A 27,423-nucleotide genomic window follows, 5' to 3' on the forward strand; every position below is an offset into this window, starting at 1 on the left:
CGGATAGACAAACTTACCATAATTAATTATAGGTTAAGCGAGCTACTAAAAAGGTATAAAAAAATAAAATCTTTATTTTTATAAGATTACAAAACAATTTAAACTCACAAAAAAATCTTAAAAATAACAATAAAAATGGCACAAAAAAACAGCAATAAAAATGGCGTAAAAAACAACAATAAAAATGGCGCAAAAAAACAGCAATAAAAATGGCGTAAAAAACAATAATAAAAATGGCGCCCAAATATTAAATCCCGCCAATATTAAGCGCTCCTATGGAGAGTCCCTCAGCATCTTGACCATAGGCTATGCCACCGCCGTTTCCGATGCCGAATTTCCCGCCTCCCGGCGGATACTTTCTGGCAAACTGAGGCGGAGTACTCATGTGCATAGGCCGGAATCCTGTTTTAAATGATTGACTAACTTTTTAAAATTTTCAATTAAGAGGCTATTTCAAAATTAACACAGGCCAATCTGTCAGTTTATAATTTACTATGTATTTCAAGAATCATCAAATAAAGTTTGAAATCCATAAAATTAATTCTACGAGCCTAAAAAAGCAATTAGAGCTATCAGTTACAAACAAACAGATATGCGGACGGACTATAAATGTAGAAAAACGTCGCTATAAAAAAAATTAAAAAGAATTCAAAGTTTATGTACAGTTCTTTAAGGTTTCTTTTTTTAAGAAAAAAAGTATTTTTTTTATGTTTATGTTTAGGTTAGGTTACATATAGGTTAGATGGGCCCCACAGGGATAGTCCTTTGAAAAGAAAGGTCTAAAAGTGGTTTTGAGTGAAAGCACCAGTTTAAAGTTAAATCTTTTCCTGATGTTTTATTTTCCAGTCTCTTGATGTTGATTTTACGGTTCAGCACCTTTTGGTTCCATCTCTCACTTTCTTAACAAACAAGAACAAATATTCAAATAGAAGCGGGGAATGGAGGGTTCATAAAGCCTCACAGAAAATATTTATTTATATACAGAGGCATAATTTTAAGTTTATTTGAAATATTGGGAGATGATAAATCAAATCCCACATTAGAGGGAGAAAGGGTGAAATAACTGTATCTCCCCATTGCAACTACCTTGTGCAACCCTTCTATTTAATCATTAAAATCAACCAATGGTGTTTCTTATATTAACACAGCAAAGTAGCAGAAAATGATTTAGAAGCAGACGAAAGAGGTCTTTAAAAAAGAAAGGGAGGTAGTTGTCTGTATATACATCTATACTATAGATCTGTTAATTCCACAGTTTATGTAGTTGAAAAGCAAATATTATAATTAACTTACAAGGATTACAACATCATTAAAAGCTAAGATTAACAAATCAGCCAGACAAGACAAACAAACAAACATCAACAATATTTGGAAGTTTTAAAAAAGTTTTAAAAACTCTTTGAAAACAGGATGCTTAATATAAATATGCCTACATTTTGAAACTTAAATTTAGAGATGCTTCGCTCATAACAGTACAAATAATGTTCCTTGAAATCAATTGAATGGGATGATTTGATTTATCATTATTCCTTGTAAAAAAAGCTATATCTAATGCTTAAAATATATATACGGATTTTCTGGTAATGATTAATGAGTTGTTACGCTTTCTGAAATGTACAGGAATTACCATACCAAGTTTGCAATAGAAGAGACAATTTTAGCATGCCTAACAAGAGGTATCCGCTACGGACGGACTTAAGGATTATTGGAAATAGTCCCTTTCGTGGCAACGCCCATTAAGGGGCGATTCGTAGTATTTTTAAAATGGCTTTTTACAGGTTATTTTAGGTTTGGTTAGGTTATATTGGGTTAGGTGATTTTCCCACATAGTTAGGCAATTGGCCCCGCAGGAATAGAGTCCCCCGCAGGGGCTATAAATAGAAGCTACTGTGAAAAATACGAAGAATCGCCCCTTAAGGTGCGTTGCCACGAAAGGGACTCTACCCAGATTATTACCAACAAGCTGTTTTAATTTCATATATTCTTCAACTGAGGGTACATGATATTTCTCCATCTAAAATAGATTCAAACTTTACTGATTATTGAGTATTATCAGCATAGACTATGAGGCCATTCAGTTCGTCAGTTCTTTTATACAGTAGAGGAGAAAGGGATGGGATAAAAGGGGTGAAGAGGGTCGTTATTTTAGGCGGTCGCAAGTTTCACTTTTAGAGTACATGATAATCTGGTGTAAGATCCAAGTAATAATAAATCCATTGAAAGATTAGATTTTTAATAAGTTGGTAAATAGATCTTTAAATAATTTGATATCCTTCTATATAAAATATTAAAGTTTTATTGAATGAAGCTTAAATTTCAATAACTACTGAACAGATTGAAATCTCCCTTTCAGGAAAGCTTCTCATAGGTCCCAGGATAGTTTTAAGCTATCTCATTTTTAGATTCAAGCCTTGGAATGGTTTTAGAATATTCTGCCCTTTATTTCCCCCTTTGAATACAAAGGCTCTAGATACTAGGGGCGCAGCTCCTATATAAAAAGACAGATCATCATAACTATGAAGCCTAGATAATATGGGCCTTAAATTAGGGCAATGGCATGTTTTATTTAATTAATTCCAGACAAAATTTACCTTTTCTTCAAGTTTCTCAATTGTCTTTTCTTTTTCCTCAACATTTGTTTTTACCTATCAAGACATAGAAATTAGAATAGAAGGACAAACGAACATTAACACTTGTAGAGTGTCAGAACTGAATAAGCACAATATTAGTGTATAAGTCTAAACAAAATTGTAGGTAAACTTGTTGCAAACTTGTTTAAGACAGGATACTGTTTATACATATTTTGGACTCAATTATATGTAGATTAGATATGCTTTGATTATAACTTTGTACTTTGTTGTCCTAGGAATCAGTTATCCAAAATTAGATGTATGTATATTAATACTAAATACTTATGTACGGGCATTCTGGTAACGATTATAAAGTTGATACGCTTTCTAAATCGTACCTTTTTTAAAATCGATAGGACAATTCCAACATACCTAAACCAACGGGAAAAGATAAACGTTACGAACGTACGAACGGACCGACCCTAATTATAGAAAAGCTTCGCTTTTAATAATTCATATAAGAGGATAAACTGGGTACGGGGAACAAGAGTTTTCTAACGAACAAAAATCTAATTTGAATTTAGGTTGGTATGACGTATTGTTTTAGACCTATATCTAAAACAGCAGCAGTGATAGATCCAAATAAAGGAATAAGACAATATCCTTTAAATTGATATACATCCCCAACGAGGATACACAAAATTACCCCTTCTGTATTTTATAATTATTGGTTAAAACTTAAAACATTTAGACACTCAACTAAATGAACCAACTAATCAAAATTCAATAAAAGTCCCCAAGGTTGTTAAGCCAACGAAAAAAAAAGTTATTTTAATTAAGACCATAGAAACTGGTGTAATAAACAGCCAACGTTTTGCTTAAGCTTTGTTTTGTACCTAAGAATTTTTAAATCTTAAATTAAAAGCGTGTAGTATAGGGATACAACTAAAGCAATGTACAACTTTGGGAAGCTCTATAGGCAAGGGGCAAAAAATCGTAAAAAATACAATTTACCTTTCCGACCTCATCTTCCATTGTCTGTAACATTGCTTCTTTAGTCTAATTTTAATAAAAAAAAGGTTTACATATATTAATGTTTTTTGGTTACAAAATAATATCAACGTAATTTATTGCAAGTTTGTTTTGAGTCTTATCTATATAGATTGGTCCGTAATGCTCTTATTTTCTAGTTTTATGTATACTTTCCTTCCCCAACAACTTTTTTGTACAAATTTTTTTCCCTCCATCTATACCATATTATTTTTTATGTGGCTTGTTTTAATTTTTAACTACAATTTCTTCAACCCTAACCAAATGAGTTTGTTTATATCTGTTTGTAGACCAAATCCTTAGTATTTTTTTAGGCTAGCAACATTATTTTATATCTATGTGAGGCTGAGAAAACGAAGGCTAGCCTAGATTTATACGATTTTTCCTAATATTTTCATAATTAAAGTTGTTTCTATTTTTTGTATTATCTGCATCTATGGACTAAAACGTCCTTTTTTAGATCTTCAGTTTTACCTCAATGCTGGCTTTCAACTTTTTCTGTTTCTCAATCTCAATCTAAACATAAATATGAATATTTTAATATCAAAGATTAGTTTAAATAGCAAAAGTTTATAAAATAATAAGTTAAGAGAAAGAAATGTTTATCCTAAAAAATAACCCTTACCCCTCAAAAATATTTTTTTTTACAATTGACAAACGAACGATTCTGTATAGGAGGGGGGCTTCCCAATACACCACCTCTTGGGAGGAATCCCCTGGAGGCTATTGGCTAAGCCGCTAGTATAATATAAAGTCTTTAGGTTTGTTGTCCAAAGCTTAAAATCTCAATAACTACTGATCTTTTCTAGTTTTCCTCTTTAAGAAGTTTCAAATGGTAATAATTTAAAGTAGTAAGGTTTTTTGTCTGAAGCCTTACTACTCAGAAAATATTGGTCCGAATTGGTTCTATTTTCCAGGGAAGAGTTATAGATATGTTGAGTTGGTTTTAGGCTATTTTCCTGACCTCTCCTACCCTTTCCTAGATTCTAACGAGGAGTAAGTTGCATGCTATAACTTGTTGGAATACTAAAATTGTCTCGAATCCAACAAAACAGCAGTAGAAATCATAATTATGAATGACTGAATTTAGTCTCTGAATGGGATGGTACTTGAACCCTGACATCGATTGGGCGCAAGTAGGCTACAATTCCCTCACCTGTAGGATCTTTTGATTGTTGTACCGACACCTCTGGGCATCTGACAGTTGGTTCTTAGTTTTGATTAATTCTTGCTGAGTTTTATCCAATCTGAAATAAAAGCAAGGATGACAATATATATTATAGCGAAGCACAAAAAATTGTGGATGGGCCAATGGATAAAATGAGTTCAAATATGTATAACTGTTTAGTAAAAAACTGTGCATTGGTCTTTTGTAGAATTGCCGACAGACAGACAGACCAAGTAAGATCTATGCTGGATGCTCATCAGTAAAGGAATCTTCACAAAGCTGTCTATCTAAAATAGCAGCTGAAAAAAATCACGTTTCCTCCCATACCATTACTTATTGACATACAAGCAGACTGACATACATTTCAAATTATAGAGTATCTTCGCTACTAAAAATAAGGTCTTAAAGGTCATAAATTTACTATTGTCTTATTTCTTTAGATCCATGGGTAAGGATGCACTATACCTATTGATGAGCTCCTGCTGTTGCAAGTTCAACTCTTCAGGTCCACCTTCCACATCCTCATCACCTAAAAACCTTTGGTCGTGATGGAATGGTCATATTCATTTGATACTTGTAATCAAATTTACTGCATTTAGACTTCTGGGTGTCAAACTTTTTTTCAATTTCCTTTCTTTTCAATGTCAGTATTGTTAAAAACCCACAAGGTTCCACTAAATTGGTTAGATTGGTTGGTTTCTACCTGTTTCTGACATTTGTTGAACAGCCAGAGATGTCTTCTTCATTGTGTTTCTATTATTTTTTATATTTTTATATTACTACATTCTGTGGCGTGAATAGAGTTTTGGCAGATGGGGAGTTGAAGCCTTAAGAGGTGAAAAGGGGCAAGCTTTGCTTCTTTATGGGAAGGAGGAAGCTTTATTAAGCCCTATTCCACTTCAAGGTACACATGAAGCTTACCTGAAAAAAAACCGAACAGAAATTGCCAATTATAATGATCATAGTAATCCAAAATAGATAGTGATGCTTTCTTTTGAAGTGTCTTTCGAGCACTGAACCCTCCTTCCCTCTTTTTTTGAATATAAAATTGAAAATAATGAGATTTCCTATGCCTAATCACCGCGGGGGTCCTAACCTGCAAGGTTACTTAGTACCCAATATAAACTAATCTGAACTAAACAAACAAAACTCCTTCCATTTTTTGGTTTCAAAATAAACCGCCTAAAAAGCCTAGTACTTTTTTGTACTTATTTTGTTAGCTTAGTTTTTACATAATTTGTAACTAAGTCATTTTTTACATAAAATTGTATTTATATTGAAATGTATAATTATTCCTGAGTGTAGTCGTATTTATTCTCAACACTTCAATTTCATTTGTTCTTTCTTTCAATTGTTTATCCTAAAAAATATTTTTTTTTAATTGTATGCATAGGGAGGGAGAAGACAATAGAAGAAAATTATGCTGTACCCATAGGTTTCAAATTTGTTCTTGATGGGATTAAAAACTTTGAGTGCTTATATGTAATGTTAATTCAATTGGTTGGTTTGAGTGAGCAGTGTCCAAACTTTTTAACCAATAATTGTAATATAAGATAGATTAATTTGTTTGTCATCATTGGTCATGTATATCAATTTATCGTCACTGTCCAATGCCTTAAAAATCACAGAGAATGAAGGAACAATAAATCTTCCACTAACTTTAAGATGGTTTCTCATCTCCTAATTTTTATGCTTTGCTGATATCACAAATACATTTATTAAATCCTATATTTAGTAATTTTAAACATTTCTTTTTTTCGGTTCATTTCAAGATAGAATTAATCAATAAGAAAAGTATAGGTATAGTCCTTTTCATGGCATCGCCTCTTAAGGGGCGTTTTGTCTTATTTTCACATTATTTGTTATAGGTTATTTTGGGTTAGGTTAGGTTAAGTTGGGTTAGGGGATTGCCCAGTATGGTTAGGTCATTGGCCCTACAGGTTAAGAGCCTAGAAATAGGGGGAAAGCTACTGTGAAAAAACGACAAAACGCCCCTTAAGAGGCGTTGCCACGAAAGGGACTATACCCAAAAAGGTTATCTATTTGTCAATTTGATAAAAATTTACCATCCAAGCAACCAATTTTTCTGCCATGTAGTACCCGGTCATGGGGTGTATTGCTCCCTTTGTTATACACCTAAATTATTTTAATTAACGGGGTATATTTTATGAAATTAAAATCACAGTGATGCAAATAAAAATAATATTTACAACCTACTAAACTATGGCCAGGTATACTACTACTTTTACGTATAGTTTTCAAAATAGCAAATTTAGATTTTTTGAAGTAAAAAAAAGTTTTTGATACTTTTTAAAAACCTCTGCAGATTTTCAAGACTCACGTAGCTTCTTTAAAAATTATTTTTTTGTTCACTAAAAAGTATTGTTCTAATCCATAACAAATTGGATTCGCGACCCTCAAAGCTATAATTTTAACTTATCAAATATTAACTTTCACGTATAGCTAGATAAACTAGATAAAAGTATGACGAACGCATATAATTGATGCAGTATTGGAAAAAATAAATCTAACTTACTCATTGAAATCTTCTAAATGCTTCTTTACATCCTATAATACATTTTTTCATTTGAAATGAACAAAATATGCAATATAAAAAAAATGAGAAAAGATTGATCATTATTTAAATTATATCTTGAAGGCCAATTAATTTGAATTTGATTGTATATATTATCTTTAATTGCGAAAGAAATTTTTAATTCATCTTTGGCTGTAAGGGTTATCTGTGACGCTTTAAGCAATGATATTTAAATAAAAATACTTACAGCTAATCTCATATCTCGTTCTAACAAACTTGCTTTTCCCTAGAATAAAATCGTATAGTTAAGCAAATCGAATGTAAGGGGTTTTGAATACCCCATGACAAAATCAAAGGAGGATTTATCACCCGATTTTCATTATATCATTCGTTAGATTACAACTTCCATAAATGGCATATCATTTCAGGAATCTGAATCAGACAACTGATGTCCCTAACCAGATCGAGATCTGACTGCCAAACATCAAGAATACATTATCCTTAGCCAACTTGTACATAGGAATCTTTACAAATTACAAGATCATTTAGGTGAGCCATTTCCACTATATAACGCTTATATTTTTGCGTAACTGAAGGGGAGTGGGTAAGAAGGGGAGAAAAAAGAAAAGGGGTTTTTGGGGAAATGTTCCTTTAGAATTGTTTGTCAGAATCACATTCCCTTTTCCCTGATAATCCCATGAAGAAGGGAAGTAAACCTTTATAAAACATCAAAACACTCCATATTTACTCTTTTTACTTTACATTTTTACAAAACTTTTTTTGAACACTGTGGGGGAGCTTTCAGTCTCTTAATAAAATTTACAAAAAAATGTATGAGTTCTGTACTGGTTAAAGGATGATTATGACAAAGATCGTAATTGTTTTTGTAATTATCCGTAAAATTGGGTGTAATTTTCCAGTCAAATGCGCTTATTAGGTCAAACTACTTAATTTTGAATATGTAATTTAACTTATAATTAGGCACAGTTTAACCTAATAAGCGCATTTGACTGGAAGCTTTCTTTCTATTTTACGGAATATTGCGAAAAAAATGGCACTCTGTTTACCTTTTCCAGCATAATCCTATTTCTCTGTTTCTCTCTCATAAATGAATGTTGATTTTGAGATACTTCCTGAACAATTAAACTTTTAGCGAATCTACTATATAATTTTTAGTAGCAAAGCTACTCTATAATTTGTAATGTCCGTCTGTAAATATGTATGAAACGTTTCGGGGGAAGCAAAAGATAGAAGGCGGAAACTTTTTGTCAACATTTCCATCGAAATGGAGCATAATTAAGTATAAAACATCAGTAGCGGTCGGACTACTTATAAGCAGCTTTTATTTTTCACAACTGATTTTCTCGGCTCCTGTAATGAAAGAAGGCTGAGACTTTTTGTCAATATTCCCATCAAAATGGAGCATAATTAAGTATAAAACATCCGTAGCTGTCGGACTGCTTTTAAGCAGCTTTTTAGTCGCTTTTATTTTTCACAACATATTTCTTCGGATCTAACAAAAGATACACATCAGAATTTCTTGCCAGCATTCCCCTTCGTTATGCACCATAATTAGGTATAAAAATCAATGTTAGTCTGACTGCTTTTAAGCAGCTTTTTAGCTGCTTGTCTTTTTACAACTTACAAATAAAGTAATCTTTTTTTAAGGTTTCGGGATTTTAAGTTTTTGCATATTATCTTTCTTTCTCTTCTTTGTTATGATAACAGATAGTCTGCTCTATAACTCACTTTATCCGTTTGTCTATTTCACAAATTTTTGCTTCGTTACTTATGGATGTTGTCATCCTTGTTTTAATTTGAAATTAATAATACATCCATTAGCCTAATTAAATACTATTTAAACAAGGACAACAACATCATAGGTAAGTAGCGAAGTATAAAATAATTAACGATATAAAGAAAACAAACAGATAATCAAAAAAATTTACAGAGTAGATGATCTTAAATCAGAGAAATAATCTAAATTAATTTCAGAAGCTAGCTACCCTCACTTACTCTACTTAAATGGAAAATCATGGATTCTCCAAAATGTTTTAAACGGAAAGACAGACAAATATTTGAACTATAGAGTAAATTCAGATCTAGCATGACCAAAAAGTTAATCTAATGAATATGTAGGTCCAACTAACATGAATTCAATACATTTCAAAATCAATTTGAATGATACAATTAATCATAAATTGCATGGCAAGAATAAGCAAGCCTTGGAGTTAAACCCTTAAATTGACTTCTTTATCATTATATTTATAGATAAAATTACAACATTTTATTATTTTTAAATTCCTTTATCCTTAAATTAACAAAGTTACCTTTCTTGCAATGCCACACTTTTGATCCATTGTTAAACGAATCTGCCTAATGTAAAAAAGTTTTAATCAAAATGCTAATTTTCTTCGAAGCAGCTTATAGTGTCTCCACGAAAGGGGGAAAAATGTTCCAACTTTTGGCCGAATTATGCAGATAGACTTCATATTCCCTTCTAATATGACGACAATCGGATAGTTCGGCCAAGCGTTGTAAAATTTGCCCTTTTTTGGAGATACTATAAGCTGTTTTATGTGTTCTGTACAACTTAAAAATCTTTTCTATGTAAATTTATCAATTAATGAAAAATTCAAATAAAAGTAAAATTTGTTATTTCAAGATAAATTCTTTAATATTTCATCAAAATTGCAACAAACCTCCATTTTTTCAGCCTCTAAATAAACAATTACCTTCCCCTAGGTTCAGTTCTGGAGCCAGAGGACCGTCTTCTTTTCCCCCCAACTGTACTACGTCGTCCTGCATGTAGACATATGATTGTAATAGTAGGGGAAATGGTCATAAGACAGGCGCAACTTAGCTTCATAAACAGTAAAGACATCCAGAATAAATTCATGCAATTAAGTAGTTGGTTGTCTTTGATAACCAATGAAAAACTTGTTAAATTGTATTTTGAAAATTTGTTGGTCAAAACAATATCAAATCAGAACCTTTCTTACTTTTCATATACCTAAAACAATATATATTCTGAAACCTTATTGGTCAAAATACTATCCAACGAAAACCTTGCTTACTTAACATATGACTATAACAATATATATTCTGAACCGTTATTGGTCAAAATATTATCCAATGTGAACCTTGCTTACTTAACATATAACTGCTATTCTGAAACCTTATTGGTCAAAATATTATCCAATGAGAACCTTGCTTACTTGACATTGTGGCTGAGGGAATATCAATAACAGATCCACTTGCTGTTGGAGGCTGAGAAGTATCTGGTGTCCCACCTGAGCTAGCCTTAATACATATACATACAAAGTTGAAGTTAGTGGTGTGTACAGTAATTTATCAGGGGGGTGTGAACTTGTGAAGCCTTCCCAATTTCAATGGGATTGGGGTTAAAATTTAAGATGGAGTTAGTTAAATACAACATTAAACTCTGAAAGTCAATAAATATGTTGAACAATTATTGTTTGTCATATTAGTTGAAATTAATAAATTCACTACTAATAAAAAGATGGATAGAAAATGGAAAGATTAATAAATAAAACAATTGGATCACAAAAAAATGGATATGTACTTAAAAGTCGAATGATGACTAAACCTGTGACTCGGATTTTTCCGCAATGTCCTGTATTTTATCATCTGCTCCGTTGGCGGTCAACTTGTTGTAGAACACTTCCAGCATCGTAGTCTCATGGGTCAGACGGTTTACTAAATAGATGTATAATTAGATAATTACATGATATATATGTAGATTTATTGATAAACAAGGATGACAACATCCATAAAAGAGAAGCTCTGAAACGGTAAGACAATGGAACATTAACACTTGTAGAGCGTCAAACTGAATAATCAGAATATAAATGTATAAGTCGAAACAAATTGTAGGTAAATTTGTTGTGAAACTGGATTCAGGATAAAGTTTAAGAACATACTTTTTATAACATTATGTTTTGTTATTCTAGGAATCAGTATTCAAAAAATCAAATCAATAGGATAATCATATCACATAAAAATTTGTTGTTAAAAAAGGACAAGTCTATTATGCCTAAATTAACGACAAAATCTATCCATTCCGGACGAATGGGCCGACTCTTATAATAGTAAAGCTTTACTTTTAATGATTTGTATAGTCTTGTTGATATATTGTGTATTTCTAAATATTAGATAGATAAATTATCAGAAAAATGGAAAACATCTTACTTGAAAGTTTCTAATTTTGTATTCAGGTAGTTAGTTATTAGATAGATAGATAAATGATTGTATAGTAAATTAATAATAACTACCTGATTGTCGACTCTCTTCTATTAGACTGTTTATTTGTTCTATGGTCATATCATCAAGGTTAACCTTTATAAATTTCAAAAATTAATATACATTAGGATCTAAAAATGCTCTATCTTAAAAAAGCAGAGCCTGAACCAGGCTAGCTATAGCTCCACCTACTCAACTATACTAATAATATACCTGTAACTCTGGAGCCTGTACAGCAGACTAGAACCAGGCTAGCTATAGCTACTCAACTATACTAATAATATACCTGTAACTCTGGAGCCTGTACAGCAGACTAGAACCAGGCTAGCTATAGCTCCACTTACTCAACTATACTAATAATATACCTGTAACTCTGGAGCCTGTGCAGCAGAGCTAAAACCAGGCTAGCTATAGCTCCACCTACTCAACTATACTAATAATATACCTGTAACTCTGGAGCCTGTACAGCAGAGCTAGAACCAGGCTAGCTATAGCTCCACCTACTCAAATATACAGTAATATACCTGTAACTCTGGAGCCTGTACAGCAGAGCTAGAACCAGGCTAGCTATAGCTTCACCTACTCAACTATACAGAAATATACTTGTAACTCTGGAGCCTGTACAGCAGAGCTAGAACCAGGCTAGCTATAGCTCCACCTACTCAACTATACTAATAATATACCTGTAACTCTGGAGCCTGTACAGCAGAGCTAGAACCAGGCTAGCTATAGCTTCACCTACTCAACTATACAGAAATATACTTGTAACTCTGGAGCCTGTACAGCAGAGCGAGAACCAGGCTAGCTATAGCTGCACTTACTCAACTATACTAATAATATACCTGTAACTCTGGAGCCTGTACAGCAGACCTAGAACCAGGCTAGCTATAGCTCCATCTACTCAACTATACTAATAATATACCTGTAACTCTGGAGCCTGTACAGCAGAGCTAGAACCAAGATAGCTAAAGCTCCACCTACTCAACTATACTAGTAACATATCTGTAACTCTGGAGCCTGTACAGCAGAGCTAGAACCAGGCTAGCTAAAGCTCCACCTACTCAACTATACTAATAATATACCTGTAACTCTGAAGCCTGTACAGCAAAGCTAGAACGAAGGTAGATATAGCTCCACCTACTTAACTATATGTAGTAGTAATATACCTAACCCATGCTAGCTATAGCTCCACCTACTAAACTATACTAGTAATATACCTGTAACTCTGGAGCCTGTACAGCAGAGCCTGACCCAGGCTGGCTAGCTCCACTCACTGAACTACGACCACTCTGCATTTTAAATCTATGGATAAATAAACTCTATAAACTTCAATCCGTCCGTCAGAAATGCACTTAAAAACTACATAGGCATACACAACACAAACACAAGAACACAACCGAAAAAAGTACTTAATTAAGAGAAGTCTTTTGTGGAAATCATTGCAATTATAAGGTAAATTTTAAAATTACAGTCGTTGTAGAAAAACTCAATGGAAGTAGAATATACGTGGCTATCATGACAGGGAAAAAATTGTCGTCAATTTAGGTTGCTATTTTTCCTGTCATTTGTTGGTCAGTTCGTTTATCCAGTAGGAGCGGGTTTGATGTAAAATCCAAGTAATAATAAATCCATTATTGTTTTAGTGGTCTTTAGGGCCGTACAAATACTGCCACAGCATTCAATAATCTAATTGGTGAAAAAGTTAGAGAAAAATGTTGACCGATTAAATCACAAATAAAAATCCTTATAATAAATAACAGGATCTTTGTTAGTATGTATAATGTATATGGTTCTCCTCAAAGGTTAACTTCTCATAAGTCCTGGGAAGGTTTATAACTATTTTGAGGGAGGGTACGACCACCCTCCCAGGTGAAATCCACAAAGTAAAATCCCCCACCTCCCGAAAAAAAATTTGGTTACCGAATTCAACCCCCCCCCCCCTTCTAAAGTGCCCCTAGAGGCCTCTAAGGGGCGCAGCCGCTAGTCATTAATAAACAGGAAGATATTAAACCATTAAAGGCAAATAACAAAGTTTACTTTCTAATAATAAAATTGTAGAGTAGCTTTGCTTTTAAAAAATGGACGAAAATCACACACACAAAAAAACAATTATTTGAAGTTTCATATAAATGTTACAATTTTATCGACGTCTTAAGTGTTACGTCTAACAGTTCTTTTAGAAGACAAACTTTGCTTTTAAAATTGCTTATTCCCTTTCCGTAATAACGTTTATTGTTGACTAACACGGAACATTGATGTAGAAGGGAAATTCCTAGTTATTTTCTTCAGTATAACATAAAGGGATATTTTAACTTTTGTTAGATCAATAACTAAAACATGTCATTTTATTAAAAGAAAGGGTTTTTTGTTTGTCCGTTAAGATTTCGATTAATCCTTAACCAATTAGTTCGCAATTAAGGGAAGTTGAACTAAGTCATTGTATGGTTTTAGGCTATATTTCTAAACTCTCCATTCCGCTGATGGAATAAAACGCCCAAGTTCCTGCTTAATGATCCAGAGTTCTTACAGAATAATTTATAAGAGAAAGTTGGACGATTATTTATTTCCCGTTGACCTATCATTGTCTAATTTTAAGTGACCACATTGTTAGTATCGTAGCTACTTTGTAGACCCTTTCCGTAATAACGTTTATTGTTGACTAACACGGAACATTGATGTAGAAGGGAAATTCCTAGTTATTTTCTTCAGTATAACATAAAGGGATATTTTAACTTTTGTTAGATCAATAACTAAAACATGTCATTTTATTAAAAGAAAGGGTTTTTTGTTTGTCCGTTAAGATTTCGATTAATCCTTAACCAATTAGTTCGCAATTAAGGGAAGTTGAACTAAGTCATTGTATGGTTTTAGGCTATATTTCTGTACTTTCCATTCCGCTGATGAAATAAAACGCCCAAGTTCCTGCTTAATGATCCAGAGTTCTTACAGAATAATTTATAAGAGAAAGTTGGACGATTATTTATTTCCCGTTGACCTATCATTGTCTAATTTTAAGTGACCATATTGTTAGTATCGTAGCTACTCTACGCCTATGGTTTACAAAATCTATGCATTCTACAGTTTGGTTGTAACAAATAATCTAATCAGGGCTCGGCAGCCGCGACTTAAAACCTGCTAATTTGTGCAAAAAGATAAATTGCGAAAGTATGGATTGTTAGTGTTGAAACAGGTTTAGACATACAGCTAATTTTATAGTTATTATATGACGATTTCACTGAAGCTGACTCTAATCGTTAATTTAGGCTTGTAAGAATAGTCCTATCTCTTTAAAACATCTGAATACTGATTGTTTAAAAGTATTTTGTCATCTATTTTATACGTAATGTAATTTTACTAATATTGTCTCAATGATTGGAGCTTCACTTTACACTTATAAAGTGGGAGTTAGGTTGTGCTAAAATTCCGTAAAGGTGTGAGTAAGCCTCCAGTCAAAAGTAATTATTAGGTCTAACTGTTCTTAGAACGAAGCCCAATCTGTACCTCTTTTGATTCCTGTGACGTCATAAAATGAGGAAGACGAGAGGAGAAGTGGGAAAGAAAACCCCTAAAAAAGAGATCCCTCATAAAAAGTGGTACAGATTGGGCTTTGTCGTTCTTAATAATGAAAAAACGCATAGTAGAATTAAACGCATACTTAATAACAGTTAAGACTTAATAATCGCTTTTGATTGGAAACTTACTCATAATTTTAGCACAACCAACATTGCCCCTTTTTTAGCTTTCTTAATGTACTCAACGCCGTCTTTTACCCTTATAGCAATTACATTTTTTAATTGTCTAATATTTGTTGTTCTAACAGCATTAAAACTTGTATTTTTGCGCAACTTATGGATATATTTGGCTATTCATTCTAAATATAAAAAAAAGATTTAAAAATCTAGCATTTTATTTTCTCTAATAAAAAGCAAAATACATTGATAACAATTAAAAATTATCGGAAGCACCTAATTCTACACCAGGTCAGGTTTACAATCATTTTTATTTAAAAATATTTGTTTTCATTTCTAAAATTTCATATTTTGATTTGCATTAGGTATAGTTATTTAGAGAAGATTTTTAAAAATTTTAAATGAAAAACAAAATTTTTGGTACACTTATAAATACCTTAGAAACTAATCTAAAACGTTACAAGAGAATTTAATAAAATACAACGTTTTTTATTTCATACAAATGTTAAAAAAATTCCTCATTTCACTAAAAAATTTTAGCATTAGGAAAGTCAGATAAGTTTTTACATTAGTAAAATTAAACGTTGTATAAGTTGGCATTGTGGAATACAATTTGCAGGATGTTGGATAAATAATTACAGATCTGAGATGGCTGCCACACCAGGCAGAATTTTACCTGAAATATTAATAATAAAAATTACAGTTAATAATTATCCTAATATAACAATCGTAGATTTTCTGAGTTTAGTATAAGGGAGGCCGATTATACTGGTAATTTAAATCAGCAGAACAGAGGTGGATTCTTTACAACAACAAAAATTAGGACGCTGCATCACTGGTGAGGCAAAATTGTTTTTGAGATAAATCCTCAAAAATCACAAAAAACCAACAAAAATGAAATAAAATATTATGTTAATAACCCTTCAATGATTTTATTCAATTATTGGAGATTTCTTATGTGATTTTGGAGGATTTTTTACAAAAACAATTTTGCCTTACCAACGGCCCTTTTTTTAAACAATCCACTTCTGATTTGTTTTAATAATGGAGTCTGAACATCAGTTTAAAGTCGCGTCCATAGTCTTATCCCTTAAGATCCCTGCGTTTCAAGAAACCTAAAGAATGTTTATGAAGTCCCTCCCAACTGATAAAGGGAGGGATAGGTCAATCAGCTGTTTAGTCCCCAAAGTCTTAAATTAACGTTTTCTTAATCGTTGGCTTAACAACCTTAGGGACTTTAAATGAATTTGATTGGTTGATTCATTTAGTTTAGTGTCAAAACGTTTGAACTAATAATTGTAATGTACAGAATGGGTAATTTTGTGTGCCACTGTCATCAAATAACAGTAAATCAATTTATAGGCAATTTGAATTATCTTATCCCTTTAGTTTCCTGCAATAACATATTAATAAAAAATGGGGGCCAGAACAATTTAATTTCCAGACCCTCCCTTCCTCATTTTAACGCAGTATCTATCTGTTTATTTGGTAGCAGAGCGACTGTATTAGTTACCTTCTAGAAGCTCCAAGCTGGCTCCACCGCCTGTGGACACATGGCTCACCTTGTCCTCGGTTCCGTACTTGGCGGCGCAGGTCGCAGTGTCACCACCACCTACAATTATCATTTTTTTCAAAACTTTTCAAGTAATAAGGTATAGACAATAAGCGAAATAATTCTAAAATGATATTTGGTTGGCAGATAAAATTGTCAATTTTACTATGTGTAGGTTTCGTGATTTTTTTACCAAATTTATTTCGTTGTTGCTATCAGCTGAAACTTTTCTCCTATAAATTAAACTTTAATTTAACAAGGACAATTATATATATTAGGGGAATCTAAACGGTAGTTTAGGTAGATATCATTGATAAACTCTTAGAAATAGAAAATAAAAACGTGAAGGAGACAATAGCTGCCAATGTTATGAATTTAAATGGCCACACAATGATTTCGAAGGTGCTTTGACTTTAGTGTCAGAACCTAAATTGGGACATAGTGCATTTCATTACCCTAGGTTAGGTAACTTCATTTCACTTTTCAATAAAATCTAAAATGCAGCGGTTTTTGAGAAAATTAGATTTGAAAATTTCAAGTTAGATTTTCATCCTCTAGGTAGGAGTTATCGCATAATCATGACAAGAATTTTGAACAAATTTGCTTTTATAAAGTTCTTCATAAAACCACTCCCGAAGGGAGTTAATTAATGGCCATTTTTATCAGTTGCTTTGCTAAGGTCACGGAAATTCAGCCTTAAATAAATCATATAAAGAGATGTTTTATGAAAGACTTTATAAAAGCAAAGTTGTTCAAAATTTTAAATAAATAATCTTTGCTTGTCATGATTATGCGATAACTCCTAGAGAATGAAAATTTAACTTGAAATTTTCAAATCTAATTTTCTCAAAAAACCGCTGCATTTTAGATTTTATTGAAAAGTGAAATGAAGTTACCTAACCTAGGGAAATGAAATGCACTATGTCTTAATTTAGGTTCTGACACTAAAGTCAAAGCACCTTCGAAATCATTGTGGCCAATCATTTAAATTTTACCTTTATCTTTTACAGCATCTTAGAAAATGTAATTTTTGTCAACTTACTTTGTTATTTATACGGACGGGCAGAGTTTAGTTATAGAGTTGTTGGGCTACTAAACAGTGGAGGGAGGGGAGGGGGGGGGGGGGGTTAGTGTAAATCCTAAGTATAAAAGAGCTACAATAAATAACGATTTGGAAGGGGATGCTGTTGAATACAAATAAATAATACATAGACGTGTAAAAGAACCATTCTAATAGACAAGACACTCCTGAATTATGGAGTATCGCCAATATCAAAATAAACGTACCAATGATGGTGCAACCGCCATCTTCTGTGAGCTTGACAACTGCATTCATCAGGGCCTTGGTGCCGTTCGCGAACTTGTCAAACTCAAAAACGCCAGCAGGTCTAGAATATTTTAAGTTTAGCTTTTTATTTTTATTTCTATGCAAAAGGAAAAAAGAAACCTTATTTTAACTTGCATTACGTTATATATAATTTGTCATGCTTGTCAAGCAGAGAATATTGTCAAACGGTGATTTTTATGTCCCTGACCTGATGATAATGTAATTTCAGTGCAGGGATATAAAGGGATAAGACATTGAACGATAATTTGATGTATATCCCTAATGATGATACACAAAATTACCACTTCTCTAGATAACAATTATTAGTTGAAATGTTGAAAACTCAACTTAATGAACCAACCAATAAAAATTCAATATAATTCTCCAAAGAAGTAAAGCCAGCGAATAAGAAAAAAATATTGTAAACATTTGGGGGACTAATGTATTAAATCGTCAAATGTCTCCTCCCTACCTGATTTCATTGCAAAAAATCCATCTTTATTTAAGAATATTAAAGCTACTTGAAAATCCTATTGGGATATTACCCATACATAGGATTTAGCAAGTGAGAATGTCAAAGAATTGGTATAATCAATATGCAGAATTTGTGTATTTTCATTCAATTCTATTTATAACTGGAAAATATAATAAGGAAGACGACTTACCCATTCCAAACAACAACTTTAGCCTTGGCAACTGCGGCAGCAAACAGATCATTGGACTTGGGGCCACAATCAAGACCCATCCAGTTATCCTAAAAAAGAGTTCATCATAATCATACCAAAAAATCCAGAGTACGTTTTCAAAAATCTAAAATAATATTTGGGGAGTCAAAAAAAAGTTCGCCAATACTCTGGTGCCTTGCCCACGCCGATGTTTCCCGAATTAATTCAGTTGATGGTTCCAGCTGGCTTGTGGCGGATTTGCCTGGAAAATAGCCAAAAAAATGGATTAACGGCTGAAACGCCAGCCATTAGCCGTTACTTCTCCAAGTTTTTGTTCGATTCAACCTCCAAAATTAGCATAGCACCAAAATTCATGGATGGACAGATTGTAGCAGATGTTCAAAGAAAAAGAGAGAATATAGGATAAATCATAAATAAAAAACACGATTAAGTAAGTATTCACTGGATGCTACTAATTTTACATCATTTTAGTAACGTTAAAGACGGACAGACAAAGTGAATTATAAAGTAACTTTGTTTTGAAACTTAACCTTACTTATAAAGAGAAAAATTAATCAAAAATAAATCCTTTGATTAACAAATACTACTTACAGGTATGCCAGACTCGACAGTAGCTTCACCAGTGGCGGCATCCTCAGCAAACTTGTCAGCAGTCACAAAGTCAACAGGGAAGTGGAGAGTAACATTGTTGGTCTTGGCTTTCTCAACAAGCTTGGGCACAATCTTGGCTCCCTCCTCGTCATACAGAGATGTACCGATCTAAATGAGAGTTAATGAACACAAGGATAATTATTTTTATATGCAATTACAAGATTTAAAAAACTTTTGGCAGAAAAAAACGAATGACGTTTTATTATAATACATAATGAAAACATTTTATAGTTGTATATAAAAGCCATGTCCTACAAATCCTTACCAACGGAAAAAAAGTGACAGAACAACGGAACATGTGAAATCTATTGTAGACTGAATGCTTATTTGCACAAAAAAAAGCAGTCATCTATTTTAAATAACAGCTGAAAAATAAAAGATAAATTTTTAAGGACATTTCAAAATTTAGAGAAGCTTCTCAAAAAAAATAAAGCTGACCTGCATGTTATCAATAATCTTTCTGAACGTGAAGGCCATGCCTCCGCAGATGATCATCTCATCAACCTTGTCCAACATGTTCTCGATCAACTGGATCTTGTCTGCTACCTGCAAGAAAGGTCATTAGAGGACAAATTATTTTAATATTTTCAAATATCTAAAATTTTGTACAGCGTTGGATATACAGTGACATAATACAATGGATGGAAGACCTTGGGATAAGTACCTGTAAAGTAGACCCAAGTTAAGCCCAATATTATAATCAACCATTATTAAGACAGTCGTTTTATGGCCAAAAATACTGTATTTAATGGCCACTATTACGACAATCATGTCAGTACACGCCAGTATTTGTATCAGTCTAGATCTTATTATTGGCCTTGTATTATTCCTACAGATAATTCATTCAATCTGCCCTTTAGTGTATGTATTTAGCCCTGATAAATGGATGTACAACTCCAATGTTGATACACAAAATTATCCCTTATGTAGATTATAATTAGTGGTTTGGATACTCAACTAAATGAACCAAATAATCAAATTCAATAAAAGTCCCCAAGTTTGTTAGGCCAACGAATAAAAAAAACCATTATTATAATAATTTTGGTACTAGTGCAATGTTCCCTTCCTCTATGAGATTTATTAATAAAGCTGGCAAAAGAATACCTTAGCTCCTCCGAGGATTGCCAGGAATGGCCTCTCAGGTTTGCAGAGGGCTTTGGCGAAATAATCCAACTCCTTCTTCATGAGGAAACCAGCGGCTCTGTTGGTAGTGTTCATTCAATAATTGGTTGTTTGGAAGATGATAGAAAGATTATAAACTTAGCCCAACACTGCGTCAGAACTAAAGACGTTAAAATTTGTCCCTACTGTTGCTTTCACAGGTGAGCGACATTAAAAGTTATAGTAAAGGCAGTGGCCGAAAACAGGCGCATTGTTAGGTCTTCTAAACAAGGATTGTGCAATCAAAGAGTTGGTTGTCTGAAGCGAAGTTTGGCCGTACGATCATGCACATCATTAAGCAAGATTTGGTTCAGAAAAAAAGATCTCATGGTGTATTCCATCCTCAATAGGATTTTCAAGCTAGACATATTAAAGATGTCATTGTCAAATAGACGACAGACAAAGGTGAGGACGCATAACTCAAGGTATGTAGTAGCTACTGTCAGTTTTATATTTGTGTTATTTATTTATGATCTGTTTATTTATTTCAGTTTGTTTGCTGTCAAGATATTTATTCACCTATGAAGATTTGTTATTTAATAAATATCTTAAATGTTTTGATGCTGTGTATTTATTTATCATTTATCGAAGCTTGGACGTCTTTATTACATTGCAGATACTTTAGTAGTGAATAGCTATTTAAGGTTTTAAGATAATTTGCTTTAAGTTTAATCTGTTTTATTCCAGATTTATAATGATTGGCTAGTATAGACTTGGTGTATTGTTGATTTAATATTGAGGTAATTATATGTCACTATCAGTAGTAGAGCTACAAGCTTTGTTTTCCGATTAAAAGAGGGAAACATGGCCTAAAAGATCTACGGCACACTGTGACTTGACATATAATTAATACCTTAACCATACATCTATTCTGAGCTAATTATTTGCAATCTGAACTATTGATAATTGTAATAGTGTTCTAATAAACAGAAATTCTTATTGAGCCTTAAAGGTGAAAAATGTTCAAACATGAAGAACTGTCAACGTTGCTGGAGAAGAAAAATGTAAAATCTTTAGATTAAGATATAAAGATTTTTGTATAGTAAAAATATCTAACTATAGCCTTATGTTTTTCCATTTAATAAAAGAAAATCATACTAGGTGTAATAAAATCAAATAGTGTTATTTTATTATAGCCCGAGAAGGGTGATATATCCATAAGTAGCGTAACCACAATAAAACAGTGGTGCTAACAGTAAGAATTGTTAAAGGCAAATTAATCTAGCCCTAGGGTGTCAACCTTAAATAGTGAACCATGACGGAAAATTCGAACTGTAAAATAGGGGCAGATGCCCCAAATTTGAACAATTTTGAATCCTATGAAGATTTTAAAAACAACGTTCAATTATGGGCCGGTCTCAAGGACTATAAGAAAGAACGCTTAGGATCTATGCTAGCATATGCCTTACCGAACAAATCTGTAGAGTTCGGCGATTTTATCCAGCGAGATTTCTTCAATGTTCACCCCGTATCCGAACTTTTAAATGATGCGGAAGGGGTGACCAAGGTCTTAAACTTTCTGGATACACACATAGGCAAAGAGGCTAGGATTACTGAATTGGAAGCTTTTGAGAAGATATGGTCATACAGAAGGACACAAGATCAGTCTATTTTAGAGTATTTGAAGGAGCATGAAAGGCATTACAACAAATGTAAACAGTTAGGGAAAACCTTTACCGACACATGCAGCGCCTTTATTGTAATGTTAGGGGCGAAGCTTAATAATACACAAGCTGAATTAGTAAAAGGGGTTCTCGATTTGGAAAAGGAAACAGGAAAGACCTACAAGGCCGTTAAGCGAAAATTAAAGGATATGCTATCTGATTCGTTAGGCAACATCGTTTCTAAAGGCGAAAATTCAACTAGCGCCGAAGCCTTTGCTGCCGAACATCAAGAAGCATTCGCTAATTGGCAGAAAAATAATTCATATAAGAAGAATTATACTGCGAATTATAACAATAACCGAAAGTCGTCGTCCAATTTTTCCTCGAATGGCGCTCGTTCTGTTCCCAAGAACAGGGATGCCAACCCAATGAATCCGATCGACCCTATTTCGGGAAAACCTTTCAAGTGTAAGACATGTGGCTCGTTTAGGCATTTTAATAGAGAATGTCCCTATAACAAGAACAGTAACAACAACAATAGCGGCACGAATTCATCCAAAAAGAGAGGAAAAATCTTTATGATACAGACCCAAAACTCTGATGAAGAAGAGGCGCTACTAGCCCACTTCGACAGAGGACAACCAGAAACAGATGAGGTAAAAGATAAACAAGATGAAGATCAGGTTGAGAAAGTCCTGTTCACTTCTAACAAAGAAGAACTGAGCAAATTCACAGCTGAATCCATCAACTGTGCTGCATTGGATTCTTGTTGCACTTCGTCTGTAACAGGGCGAAAATGGATGAACATTTTTCTGTCATTGTCTTAACCTCTTTTCGAGGAAGCTTTGTGTTTATCAAGTTCGAAATTAAATTCCTTATCATTAAACCAAAAACAAAGCGCAAATGTCGTCTTTTAGGGCTTTCCTTTCATAATGTGGCGCGGCATAGAGTGTTTGTTTATTTTGGATGCGCACGTTCTTACTTTTGAATGAGATATGAGAGTGTGAAGATTTCGGAGAACAAAATTGGGCCTATCATTGGTCTCATTGAGTGTGAACGACCCTAGTATATCAGGGATTTGAAACCATAAGAGCTTCAGGTAGAATTTGTTAATTTGATTAAGAAGTATGGTGTATAGGACGATTATATGTAGTTTTAAAAAGGCTTTAGCCAGCTAAGCATGAAACTTAATTATGATTAATATATGTTTTAGTAATTTTTATGTGCCTTATTGTTGCATTTAACAATGATTTATTAAACCAAATAATTTTCCTTTAAAGCCAAAGATTCCAAAGATTCTTTAACCATAAGAAAAGAAAAAGATTTTTTTTAGTGCTCAAAGTTTTAAGATAACGAATAATATTTTATTCTGTTTATTAATTGATCTTGTAATTTCAGGTCTTTGAAATAATTTCATCAATAAATCTATATTCAAACCTGCTGTTGAAACTTGATGGTTCCTGGTATTGGGGGTTTGTATGTTCGCCAACTGATCTCGTGAACTTCCCGCTAATTCGGAAGTCAAGCTCAACCAAAGTGTCATGGTTGAGACAATTTCAAAGTATCTGATGAATAGGCGTTAGCATTCATCAAGAGATCAATAGCATCCAGTGAATTATTGATGCAATAAACTGTGACAATTTTTCTGTGAAATAAGTACCTAGTGAATCAATATGCCACTAACCAAAAAGCAGAAAATTGAGCGAGCTATCGCTATTGGCAGTGAAAGGCTAGAAGTTTTTGATGAACAGTTAAAATTGTTTTATGACAATCTAAAAGCCTGCCAAAGTTTTAGTTCATGTGAAAATGTGACTGTAAAATCAATTCGTGACATTTTTAGTGAGGTCAAGGACCAATCTGACCTAATAAAAAGTCTAAAACCTGCCGTGGAGACTAGTGAGCTGCGCGAGTTCAAGCGTGATTTGGATGAAGCTAGTGAGCAGAAAACTGTTGCAGATAAAGTTTATGCGTCGTTGGAGCAGTGTACAAAAATTCTGTACTGGCTTGACAATGATTCAGATGACGCGAGGTCAAGCACTGTCGCCAGGAACCTTGACGTCATTGAGAAGGTGAAGATGGACATGGGAGTGCTTAAAATTTCCGTGGAGTTGCGCCAAGAAGTACGTGATATGTACCGAAGGCTTAGAGAGATGGAACGTCGTTCATCTAATCTGGATGAGAGTGGGACACCTGCCATGCTCTCCAGAAGTATGTCTGCTGTGGATATTCGGAGTTCCAACCCGCAGTATGGGCGCTGGGACAACAGTTTGTTGCCGTCGTTCGACGGTACTGACACGGATTACCCAAACTTTAAACAGGTCTTTAAGGATCTATGCTCTGGTTATGGATTTGCTGACCAGAGGTTAAGTCTGATGTTGTGTATGGAGAAGGTGATAACCAACCCGGAACTACGCAAGCAAGTGTCAGCGATTAGAGATCACAATGAACAATGGGCGTTTCTTGACCAGATGTTTTTATCAAACACTCGCCGGTTCATGAGGATTTTAACTAAGTTGAACAAGATGAAACCTGTGGATAAACCTGTGGACGTGGTTAGCGCAATTGCTACCTTCAAGAGCATGATGCAGGAGGTAGAAGCCATCGTTGGTTCTGCAGCTAAGGATTACAACCACCTAACTCTCATTCATATTTTTAAAGACAAGTGCCCTGAAAATTTGAGAGACAAAATTATGATGGAGCTAGGTAGCATGAACCAACCAAACATCCCGAAGATTGTTGAACTGCTGGAGAGGACCAGGGGTGCCATGTTGGCCGGTGATATGTCCTATGACAGTGGCGCCGGCAAGAGAAATCGTGACAGAGCTGCCGCCGCGCAAGTATCTGGCCGCAGCGACAATAAGAATGGAAAGGCTGGGAAGGACAAGGCTTCCAAGTGGAACAGTGCATGTCCTGTGGAGAGCTGCAAGGAGAAGCACCCGATTTTCCGTTGCCTCACGTTTAAGAAGATGGATGTGGTTGACCGCAAGAAAGTTGTCCAGCAGAAGAAGTTATGTGAACTCTGCTTGTGTGACGGCCATACTGCTGACAAGTGTAATAAATCTGATAAGCTTGGTGTTTGTGGTACCAATAATTGCGACAGATACCATTCCAGGTTACTCCATGAGGCTAGTGCTGGTGTGAATACAGTCTACAAGTCAAGTTCTGCACCCAGCCCCTGTACCTTCTTACTTCAGTTAGTTCCTGTTGTAGCACCTGGCGGCGGCACCTGCCACGCCACGGTAATGTTTGACTCCGGGGCAAATTTGCCACTTGTGTCTGAGAAGTTATCCAACAAGTTGAAGCTGAAATCTACTGGCAGATATACAACTATTTCTGTAGCTGATGGCAGTGAGTCTTCCTGCCGCAATGTTGTGTTTTATCTGAAGGATAGGGACGGCAATATGAGGGAGTTTGAGGCAGCTGTCATGCCTACCCTCGGCGGGGCCAACGAGATGCGCTCGGTCCACCCCGAAACTGCCGCCGAGATATTTAAAATGCCGCCAGAAAGGTTTACATATATTAGTGGAGGCTTAGATATCATCATTGGAAATACACATCCTGACGTGTTTCCTTCTACCTACCAAAAAGTGGGCCAGTCTATGTTGTGGCGAACCATTTTTGGTAGTGGTTTTATCTGTACGAGTGCTGATGGTGGAGCTGGAGATCAAAAGTCGGCTTATAAGGCTGTCAGTGTCAGTGGAGGCACTTTGCCAGACTTTCTGACGTCTGAATCGTTTGGCGTACAGCCGCAGGCGCTTTGTCCAGGATGTACAGCTTGTCAAGAGTGTAAGGCTATGGCCGACGGCACTACCTGGGACCAGCGTGAGAGGCAGAGGATAATTGAGGCAGGTTTAACACTAGACTTGCAGTCCAACAAGTGGACAGGTCAATATGCTTATATTGAAGATCCTCACACTTTACCCTACAATGAGAGTTTAGCCCGCAAAATTGCTGAAAAGGATCGTGCCAGGATGGTCAAGGAAGGTACCTATGGAATGTATGTGGAGGTATTCAACGACGCCATAAGAAGAGGCGTTTTTCAAAAAGCCACGCCTGAAGAATTGCAGTATGAAGGACCTAAGTCTTGTTCATCAATAGTGGTTGCTTTCAAGGAGGATTCAAGTTCCACACCCATGCGATTGTGTGCAAATAGTTCTCTGACGTTCAAGGGTACCAGTTTTAATAACATAATGCTGGGAGGCCCGCCGCCAATGCAGAAGATATTTTATCATTTGATGCTTTTCCGCGGTTACAAGGTTGGTATAACCGCGGATATCTCCAAGTTTTATAACTCCATCCTGGCCACAGAGTTCGACAGCCAGATGAAGAGAGTTTTATTTTCCCCGACGCCAGATGGTCCACTTGAAATTTACCTGACCAAAGTTGTAAATTTCGGCGAGTTAGCTGCGGGAAATTTGGCAGTTACAGCCCTGAAGTTGACGTCCCGCCTGTTCGGCGGAAAGAGTGAAGCAGAGGTCAAGGAGATGTATGGAGAGGGACAAATAAACGGTAGTGAAATTGTTGCCAAACCTGAATTATGGAAGGAGCCACAAATACCTACCTACCCTGATGAGGAGTTCAAGTTACCTCAGATTCCAGTTGCAGTCAAGCTTGAGAAGCACAGCTTCATAGATGACGTTATTTCGGGAGCAGGATCGAAGCCAGAAGCCAAGGAGATGATGAAAGAGGCCGACAGGATTATCGGCAAAGGTAGTTTTTCCTTCAAACAAGTCATTTATTCTGGAGATGATTGCCAGCCTACCAAGGTTCTCGGGCTGATATGGAAGCCAGCCACCGATGTGTTGTCCATCGCCACAAGAGTCAATCAAGATGGTAAAGTCAAGGGAAGGAAGGTGAAAGAGGATGCTGATTTGTACAACCTCCAGGACGCCTTGGACGAGAATCTGACAAAAAAGATGGTTCACAGGTTCGCCGCCCAAACCTTCGACCCGATCGGGCTTTGCAGCCCTATTCTGTTGAGAATTAAACTTGTCCTGCGGAAAACATGTTTGCTGAATTTGGGCTGGCAAGATTTCATTCCAAAAAGTCTACGGGATGAACTTGTTCAGTCGCTGGAGGACAGAGCTGAGGTCGCTAAATTGGAGTTTGACCGTTGTGTGGTCCCGGATGAACCAACTGGCCTTCCATCCTTGATGATGTTTTCGG

At 34.7% G+C, this 27,423-nt stretch overlaps 3 protein-coding genes across 4 annotated transcripts in view; all 3 read right to left on the bottom strand.

Moving 5' to 3' along the window:
- Window positions 1-247: 247 nt before the first annotated feature.
- LOC145320103 (uncharacterized) lies at window positions 248-5,538 on the bottom strand. Its single transcript, XM_080162544.1, has 9 exons — window positions 5,492-5,538; window positions 5,254-5,317; window positions 4,777-4,867; window positions 4,095-4,136; window positions 3,585-3,629; window positions 2,592-2,645; window positions 1,957-2,014; window positions 806-899; window positions 248-419 (listed from the first exon to the last, which is right to left on the bottom strand). Exons 1-9 carry the CDS (start codon window positions 5,532-5,534, stop codon window positions 248-250), a joined length of 663 nt encoding a protein of 220 aa, XP_080018670.1. The 5' UTR covers window positions 5,535-5,538.
- Window positions 5,539-6,037: 499 nt separating this feature from the next.
- On the bottom strand, window positions 6,038-12,915 carry LOC145320308 (uncharacterized). The gene is made up of 11 exons (XM_080162722.1): window positions 12,805-12,915; window positions 11,620-11,683; window positions 10,935-11,044; window positions 10,543-10,627; window positions 10,060-10,126; window positions 9,655-9,700; window positions 8,392-8,457; window positions 7,572-7,610; window positions 7,325-7,356; window positions 6,855-6,924; window positions 6,038-6,148 (listed from the first exon to the last, which is right to left on the bottom strand). The coding sequence occupies exons 1-11, from the start codon at window positions 12,880-12,882 to the stop codon at window positions 6,044-6,046; spliced, it is 762 nt and encodes a 253-aa protein (XP_080018848.1). The 5' UTR covers window positions 12,883-12,915; the 3' UTR covers window positions 6,038-6,043.
- A 2,561-nt stretch (window positions 12,916-15,476) lies between these two features.
- Window positions 15,477-27,423, bottom strand: part of Pgk (phosphoglycerate kinase) — a 29,718-nt gene continuing 17,771 nt past the window's right edge. For both annotated transcript variants that reach the window (XM_080161287.1, XM_080161288.1), the window contains 7 exons: window positions 20,597-20,693; window positions 19,931-20,038; window positions 19,433-19,600; window positions 18,821-18,909; window positions 18,116-18,216; window positions 16,790-16,888; window positions 15,477-15,952 (listed from right to left, as the gene is read on the bottom strand). In XM_080161287.1, coding sequence (XP_080017413.1) covers window positions 15,912-15,952; window positions 16,790-16,888; window positions 18,116-18,216; window positions 18,821-18,909; window positions 19,433-19,600; window positions 19,931-20,038; window positions 20,597-20,693 — 703 coding nt within the window. In that variant the 3' untranslated portion in view covers window positions 15,477-15,911. The remainder of the gene's footprint in view (window positions 15,953-16,789; window positions 16,889-18,115; window positions 18,217-18,820; window positions 18,910-19,432; window positions 19,601-19,930; window positions 20,039-20,596; window positions 20,694-27,423) is intronic.

This window comes from Acartia tonsa, chromosome 5 (assembly GCF_053477335.1).
Source record: "Acartia tonsa isolate MP-2025a chromosome 5, ASM5347733v1, whole genome shotgun sequence".
NCBI lineage: Eukaryota > Metazoa > Arthropoda > Copepoda > Calanoida > Acartiidae > Acartia > Acartia tonsa.